At 41.1% G+C, this 8,690-nt stretch overlaps 1 protein-coding gene across 1 annotated transcript; it reads left to right on the top strand.

Moving 5' to 3' along the window:
* The first annotated feature begins 242 nt into the window (after window positions 1-242).
* Window positions 243-6,960, top strand: LOC121310214 (insulin-induced gene 1 protein-like). The gene is made up of 6 exons (XM_041243516.1): window positions 243-376; window positions 674-1,034; window positions 3,262-3,386; window positions 3,705-3,871; window positions 4,136-4,235; window positions 5,627-6,960. The coding sequence occupies exons 2-6, from the start codon at window positions 701-703 to the stop codon at window positions 5,654-5,656; spliced, it is 756 nt and encodes a 251-aa protein (XP_041099450.1). The 5' UTR covers window positions 243-376; window positions 674-700; the 3' UTR covers window positions 5,657-6,960.
* The last annotated feature ends 1,730 nt before the right edge of the window (window positions 6,961-8,690 follow it).

Raw genomic sequence — 8,690 nt, 5'->3', positions numbered from 1 at the left:
TGCCTGTCTGCCTGTCTGTCTGTTGCCTGCCTGCCTGCCTGCCTGCCTGTTTGTTGCTGCCTGCCTGCATGCCTGCCTGCCTGCCTGCTGTTTGGCCTTGCCTGCCTGCATGTGCCTGCCTGTGTTGCTGTTAGTGGGATGGCGGTGGTGTGTCCCTCTACGTCATATCGCCCGCCACGCTTCTATTGGCTAACACGCCTCACCAGACTGCTTGTTTTTTTTTTATATATTGAGGATGTGACCCCTGTGGTAAACTAGTAACAAGCGATATAACCACAGTAAGAACATTACCGTGTATAATACACAGCAATCAGGGGAAGGATAAGAAGAGGACTGTTTCATTCTTCGCATCCAAGTGTCGACTCTGTAGAACGAGGTAGGCTCAACTTCAAATGGTTCGTTTTTAGTTTTGTCTTGAATGTTTAGGATTGTGTGTCACTGCAGGACGCTGGCTTACAAGTTACATAGGGCTGTTATATCCTCTGACTCGATACAGTATGTCAACATGCCAGGCTGAATTATTATTATTATTATTATATATTATTATTATTATTATTATAGGTCAAAGCTGATTAAATGGGTGCGTGTTGACGTGATGCACACACGCGTACAAGAATTACACGACACGGTACAGTACTTGTATAATATAATAATACGAGGGTTTCTTTTTTAGAAACGCTTCGAGCTGAGTGCCAAACAAATGCCAAGACGAGAAGGACATTGCTGGAGCTGCTCCTGTTCTGCGGCGGTAAAATCCAACGACATTTCGAGTGCAACCTGGCCTGCATCGAAAGCTGGGGAGATGATGACCATAATCCCGTCCATCGTGCGTGGTGCCTACAGCTCGCTTCTCCGCAGGCAAGCACCTCATTTGATCAGGCGGGGTCTGGTGCTTTTCACGGTCGGAGTGCTTCTGGCTTTGGTTCTGAACTTGCTGCAGATTCAGAGAAACGTCACGCTTTTCCCGGAGGAGGTGATCGCCACGCTCCTCTCGTCTGCTTGGTGGGTGCCACCTTGCTGCGGCACAGCTGCAGGTGAGCCAAGCGCCTGCACTGCATTATATAACAGCATGCACAATGCTGCACACCTGACACGTGTGTGCTTTACACGGAATGTGACTCTTACTTAGCTGAGCGGCAGAAAGGCCTGTTAGAAAAGGTATAAAATACATGCTTTATTAAACAGTAGGCATTGTCAAACAGATAGCGATTGATAAAGACGCGTGCATGTAAGGGTTAAACAAATGAAGACACGGGATGAAGTGTAGGCTGTTGTGCGTATGGTCAGGGAGAGCGCGTAACTCTTTGAAAAGAGCCTTTGCGAGTCATTTTTAGTTGTCTTTAAAGGTGACGCTACCACTTTAAATAGCGCGTCCCCGGACACCGCCTGGTTAGGTTCCTGTTCGCGGTCTGTCGCTGTACACGCATTGGCTGTTTCGGGAACTGGAGAGCGTCGGGCTTCACTCTGATTGGCTGTTAGCTTGAACATGCCATTGCACGAAAAACAGCAATAAGGAAGTAACGTGTCTGATTAAATACTGTAGCTGAAGTGCTGTGCCCGGACCCTGCCCTCACCCGCCCGCCCCTTCTGCACAAACACTGCGGCTGGAGGAAGAATCTTCTGCTACTGCGTATCAAAATAAATAAATAAACAACATGCCAGAACTGAACAAGGCAAAGCAGCCGTATTTAATGTTGTATTCTGTGTATGTATTGCAAAAGCATTGTGCATACGTTAGTTTTGCAGATTTGTAATTGAAACTAAACAGTTGAAGAGTTGGCAGTTTTGCTTAACCTTTAAATTAAGCGATCCGCATTTAAAAAGCAAATTATTTCCCGCTGGATTCCTCACTGACAGCCCTATCAGTCTAATGACAACATAGCCAGCGGTACATTATAATGGTACGTTCTTCAAACTAACCTCATATGTTCAGTCTGATATGCGTTACCTCTAAAGGTGTTCTTACTGTAGCTTTTAAAAAGATTAATGTTTTAATGAAATGGCCTGGAGTTACTATAATTGTATTACTAAAAAAATAAAATGTTTCAATTTATTGCAAATACAGAAGGTTGTGTGTTGCCTTATAGCCTGGATTTAAAATGCATTAAAATAGTTTCAGGATAAAATCAGCAGTTCCTGTAGGTTCCCTCTGCTGGGTAGTGCATTTCAAAACAAAGACTCAACCATGAGCACCAAGGAGGTTTCAAAAGAACTCCGGGGACAAAGTTGTTGAAAGGCACAGATCAAGGGATGGGTATAAAAAATATCAAAGGCCTTGAATATCCCATGGAACACAGTCAAGACTATTATTAAGAAGTGGAAGGTGTATGGCACCACCAAGACCATGCATAGATCAGGCCATCCCTCTAAACTGGATGACCGAGCAAGAAGGAGACTGATCAGAGAGGCTACCAAGAGGCCAATGGCAAATTTGCAAGAGCTACAGGCTTTTATGTCCAAGACTGGTCAAAGTGTGCATGTGACAACAATATCCCAAGCACTCCACAAATCTGGCCTGTATAGTCGGGTGGGAAGAAGGAAGCTAAGGAGTTCTTTCGGTTGGACTTAGGAAACATTACACCAGTTTTTTTTTTTTTTGTATTCTTCTTCTTTAGAATGTAATTATAGATATTATAGTAGTTTTAACTAAGAAATGCAGATCCCTGAAAGTTTCCGCATGGCCACATTGCCACATCCACAAATTAACCTGCTACACTTTACCCAGCCCAGCAAGACAAGAATCAGCTCTACCCCTCACAAGACATGCCCTTGAGAAAGTAATCATTTGTGGCAAAAATGGAACCAAGCTGCCAACCTGGTTTGCCTTAATCGAACTTTGTGGCAGTTTAAAATACATTTTAACCCATTCTGTACCAAATTAACATGTATTTGAATTAATCAGAACACAAGCTGTATTTATGTAATTTGATACATTACATTTAGACTTAACTTTTACAGTTAACAAAATTAAAGTTATCATAACAATATAGTTAAAGAGAACATGAAAATAACATGTAGATGCAATTAAAAATGCTCCAGAAAATTACAGAAGTAGCCTGTCCTCAAATGAGGACACTGGCACTTAATGGGTTGAAATATTTGCTTTCTTTATGAGTGCTATAGTCCTGAAAACAGTGAAACACGTGTTTTTTGGTCCATGCCAGGGAGAGTGGTCTGTAGAGGGGATGGTTGAGAAACTGTGGGGCTGTGCTAACATGCTGCTGTTGTGTAGTAACACGATTTGCTGTCTTTCTGTTGCAGCTGTGGTGGGTCTCCTGTACCCTTGCATTGACAGTCATCTGGGGGAGCCACACAAATTCAAGAGAGAATGGGCCAGTGTCATGAGATGCATCGCCGTCTTTGTGGGCATCAACCATGCTAGTGCTGTATCCTTCAGTCACATTCTTCCTTCATAAACTGGTAGTACAGGCTAATTCACTGAGCCAGTCTTGTTCGATTTTCTTGTAGCTTATGCTGTACAGTCAGCTGAAGCTGTGCCATGGTATTTTGGAACAAAGGAACATATTTTCAAAGCGTTTTCTCCTGTCTTAAATCTACTATTTGTTTTAAGAGGACATCTTACAGAATACAAAAATACTGAGGATGTCAGAAAATATATAGATATATATATGGATTATTATAATTAGACCACACACAATACACTGTAACAAAGAGCCTTATTTTCCCTTGACTCTGCTTAAAAGAAACTGGATTTTGCCAACAATGTCCAGCTGTCACTCACACTAGCTGCTCTCTCTTTGGGGCTGTGGTGGACGTTTGATCGATCAAGGAGTGGGTTTGGTCTTGGAATTACAATCGCCGTTCTTGCAACGCTGATCACTCAGTTTCTGGTCTACAATGGAGTCTATCAGTAAGTATGCATCTCAATGAAGCCAGGGACTCTGACGAATTTAAATTAAATGCAAAACCATTCATAATACATTTAGAAAGTCAAAACGATCTGCTGCTGCGTGTCTTGATTGACATCATATCCAGACATTGGTGTGTCTGTTTGAGCGGGCTGGCAGAATTAGTGCAGATGTCTTTTTTTATCCAGTTCAATTCACTCCTTAAAGAACACATCAATTTTTTTTTATTTCCACTGTGGAACAAGTAATCTTTGTTTTTATTCTAGGTATACATCGCCAGACTTCCTGTATATTCGTTCCTGGCTTCCTTGTATATTCTTCTCAGGAGGCGTTACTGTGGGAAATATTGGAAGACAGCTAGCAATGGTAAGTTGTATTATTACTGCTTTCCAATGCTGACTGTCTCTATCATTTCTGTAATGTTAAGTTCAGAATCTAGAATTATTTGTTTATTTGAAGACTCCTTTATCCAAGGCAACTTACAGAGAATAGGGTGTGTGAACTATGCATCAGCTGCAGTGTCGCTTATAACAACGTCAAACCTGAAAGACATATTTTGGAACAAAGGAACATATTTTTTCATAAGCAGGTTAAATGACTTACACAGGGTGACACACAGTGAGTCTGTGAGCTGAGCTGGGATTTGAACCTGGAACCTCCTGTTTACAAACTCTGTTTCTTTAACCACTGGACCCACACAGCCTCATATATCTTAATTCCAAATCTATGCTACTGTTCTAGAACACCTATAATGTAGTCCCCCTAACCAGCACATCGAAAGCAAACCCGTCACCACTGTTTAACCCTTTCAGTCCTGAATTATTTTGGTCAAGCTGAAGATTAAACTTCTATATTGAGTATGTGAGAACAGGCTAAAAAAGATTATGTATATTTCGACACTAGCTCAGACTGGGACCTAGGAGTCCCGTGAGGTTCCAGCGTGATTTCCGACGGCATGTGTTAGCATGGCGCTACAGTCCCGCCAGGACCGAAAGGGTTAAAAAACATTCTTCATGCTATAATGGAAATGAGTCCAAAGGTACAATTGCAGATACATTGTATAAATGTATTTCATTAGATAACACCTTTTAAGTTTAGATGGAAGTTATAGAAAAGGAATGTACAATAGAGGTAACTAATTAGGGACTCTCCTACTAAAGAAAAAGCGAAATATCAGGCAAAAATCACCTATTATCAGATCATCTTAATTGAAATAGCAGATTATGTCAAGGTAATTGCTCACTGTAATTAAGGGAATACATTACGCTGTCTGGCAGTCAGATTTGATAGGTCAGGAAGCTCGACCACTAGTTGGCTGTTGTACTGTCCAAGTCTCCAGTCAATACAACAGCTTGTCCCAGAGATACAGTAGGGTACAACCAACTCAAGACAGGTTTCCAGGGTAGCTATTCAAAGAGGTGTCTTCACTGATGTGTGGTGCATTGGTTGCTGCTGTATCTCTGGTACTGTCTGGTGTATTGACTTGAAGCTTGGAAGATGTAGCAACCACCCATGCTGACTGTGCTGGATGACCTTGACTTTGACCTCCTGTCCAGCAAGGTGGCTTTTTGTCTTACAACCCTGTTCTAGGGGTTTGTACGCTTCATATGAAAGCGTGCTCATTAGATTTTGGAGATTGGATTTCATACTTGTCATCTTTTCAGATTTTGGTTGCTTTGTGAAAACTGAATAGTTTGTGGTCGTCAGTGTAAGTCTTTCTTTTAAATTGATACATATTGTTTTTCATTTCTTCATAGGGTGCTCCAGAAAAACCCCACATGGACTAAAAGTACTATTTTGAATTGACATGGTGCCAATATGGAGGAATATAGTACATGCAGACCCTTTCTTCTCCAGAGCTCTTATTCTCAAATACAGCATACATCTTAATGTCATTTTAGTGAACATGTAATTGGGCATGTAACATATCTGAGGAGCAACGAAAAAGATCAGAAGGAAAATAATATCATAATCAAGAGTGACGGTCGTTGAGCATTGTACAATGAAACTGTGGCCAAAGTTTATAGACTTAATTGCCCAGTGTATCATCTGATTCTTTTTACCAAAACATCCGATTTTATACCAGCTTTGTAGATTCTGCAATTATAAATAACTGGCTTGACAATTTCACTGTGTAGGAATGAAAAAAATAATTGTGACTACAGGTCCAGAAAAAAAAAAAAAAGAAAGATGGTGCTAAATATTTCAATTGTTTGCATGAATATAGAATGTTGTTCAAGAAAATATGTGTGTGGCATGCAGAATATTGGTCAATAAGTACTCTTGCATAAACACACCCAGATTTCACATTTTGATATTTAAGCGTTGCAAAATATAGCGTAGAAATAACCTAGAGCCCTTTTTGTTTGACTTGGGCTAGAGGGATGATTGTAGTTTCATGCAAGAGACATTTATATAAACAGGCTTTGCTCCAACCTTTGTTCTGTTTATAACAAAACATTCTGAACTGACCCCCCTGAAACGTCTCTATAGAAGAACTGTTTGTGCCCTGGTAAGCTGTGAAGCTGCTGCTCTGTTAAGTTGAGAAAGATAATCAAGACTGCATCACTTTGTTTTCTCAGGTAAGGATAAAGAATAGTTTGATGTGATCTGTAATACTAGCCCATTCCATTCCCTGCAGGTTTTATCCCCAGTGGAGTCATAGGGAATGTCCCTTGACTGTTAACTTGAAATCCATTAGCCTGGTTAATGCCTTTCAAACCTTCTAATTTATAATAATGCCAAATTACATGGGCAGGAACTCGGAACTGGGATTACTTCATTGTTACATCAAATGGGCAGATTTAGGAACATCAGAGATTTTTTCATCAGAGAAGATTTGCAATCTGTGATTGCCTTTGTAAAATAGCAATGAGTGCTTCTGTCAGTGTGAAAGTTTCATTATTTGTAAATATGAAGTTGTGTATAGCTTACATATACAGTACAATAGCTATTCTGTGTAATCAAAGTCATATTCCCATGCTAGACCTAGTTTGCAAGTAATTGGGTCTAGGTGATTAAAGTGCAATCTGTACAGTACATGAGTCTTGTATATGTTTACTTTCATTTGTTTAAATAAAATTAAAATGTATTTGAATGTTCTTTATTTATCTCTAAATCTAAGGAACTGTACTTTTCAGGATTGATTCCAGGGTGTTCTGAATGTACAGTTTTTCTGACATACTGGATTCAGGGATCTGTGCTCAGTAGTGGCTGTTGATTAGACACTGAGTCCCACCTGTTCAGCAGCATTAGGCACTGAGGCCCACCTGTTCAGCAGCATTAGACACTGAGGCCCACCTGTTCAGCAGCATTAGACACTGAGTCCCACCTGTTCAGCAACATTAGACACTGAGTCCCACCTGTTCAGCAACATTAGACACTGAGTCCCACCTGTTCAGCAGCATTAGACACTGAGTCCCACCTGTTCAGCAACATTAGACACTGAGTCCCACCTGTTCAGCAACATTAGACACTGAGTCCCACCTGTTCAGCAGCATTAGACACTGAGTCCCACCTGTTCAGCAGCATTAGACACTGAGTCCCACCTGTTCAGCAGCATTAGGCACTGAGTCCCACCTGTTCAGCAGCATTAGGCACTGAGGCCCACCTGTTCAGCAGCATGTTGTTGTGACAGTTTGGGAACCCCTGCTGTAACAGTCACGATTGAAATTTGAAAACATTAAACAATACAATAAAATGTTCTTTTATATAGCGCTCTTCATGTGACGCAGCCCAGGGCACTTTACAATAAAAACAATAAAATAAAAAGGAAGCCAACAGCCTAGCAATCCAGCTCAAACCATTTGGAATAGAGTTCCAGTGGCAGGGAGCAGAACTCCTACTAACTCGACCCTCCTGACTGCAGCAGATCTTTAGGAGCAACCAGAAGGGCAGCATTTGCCGATCTCAGGGTACGACTAGGGGCATAATGTACCAACAGTTCATGCAAATGTGAAGACCCATTGTAAACTCTGGAGTTTAAGAAGCTGCCCTGTCAAAACATATACTGTTTGCATTATAACATAAATGCAAAAATAGGAAATATTACATGTTACATATATGCACACAGTGGCTGAAGGGTGATGTATCAGAATTGCAAGTGTACACAGTAGATGTATACACCAATGACACCTGCTGGACATTTGCTGTTACAGCACTGTGACTAGAAGGGCCATTTTCTTGTTTAAAACTCAGAAATCGATTTGCTGTGCACTTCTGTTATGTTACAGCAAGAAAGGTTACCTGTCTACCTGTTAGAAATGGTAAACATGTCAGGTAATAATAGTTTGTACAACAGGACAACACATTTGTGGAATTCCCTATCAAGTGACATAATTTTTGCATCTAAAGCAGAGGAATTCAAATCTACTGTGTCTGCTGGCTCGCTGTCATTGGCAGATCTTGGCCTGCCTCGATAATTCACTGTTTTATATTATATGCTGTTTGCAACTGGACAGTATTTTCCAGCTATTTTCCTTCTCAGTAATGTGAGAGCTTTATCATGCTGTCATTTCTAACCTTTTTGAAAACAACGCTGTGCTCCCTAAAACAGGTTACTGCCTTGCACATTTTTTAAAATAACACTAATTATTTTATTAAAAGAGAACTGTGAGCTGTGTTGCTGACAGCATCCCCTTTAAATCTGACGGAATCCAAACCCGACACCAGACTCAGCAGCTGCTCTCCGGTCTCTCTTGTCTCGTCTCTCTCCCCTCTCTGGCAGTCTCTTCCCTTCAAAGGCAGCTCCCTATTTTTACCTACCAAGGGAATGACAGTTAACCTTTTGCACTGAAGATTCTGGCCGATTTGACAGTTTTC

Source organism: Polyodon spathula, unplaced genomic scaffold (genome assembly GCF_017654505.1).
Source record: "Polyodon spathula isolate WHYD16114869_AA unplaced genomic scaffold, ASM1765450v1 scaffolds_1854, whole genome shotgun sequence".
Lineage (NCBI taxonomy): Eukaryota > Metazoa > Chordata > Actinopteri > Acipenseriformes > Polyodontidae > Polyodon > Polyodon spathula.
The sequence above is the reverse complement of the archived record's forward strand: the minus strand, read 5'-3'. Positions and strand labels throughout refer to the sequence as shown.

Coding starts and splice junctions, on each gene's coding strand:
- LOC121310214 (XM_041243516.1), top strand. CDS start 701: ATGCCAAGACGAGAAGGACATTGCTGGAGCTGCTCCTGTTCTGCGGCG. Junction 1,035..3,261: donor TTGCTGCGGCACAGCTGCAG/GTGAGCCAAGCG, acceptor TTTCTGTTGCAG/CTGTGGTGGGTCTCCTGTAC. Junction 3,872..4,135: donor GTCTACAATGGAGTCTATCA/GTAAGTATGCAT, acceptor TTTTTATTCTAG/GTATACATCGCCAGACTTCC.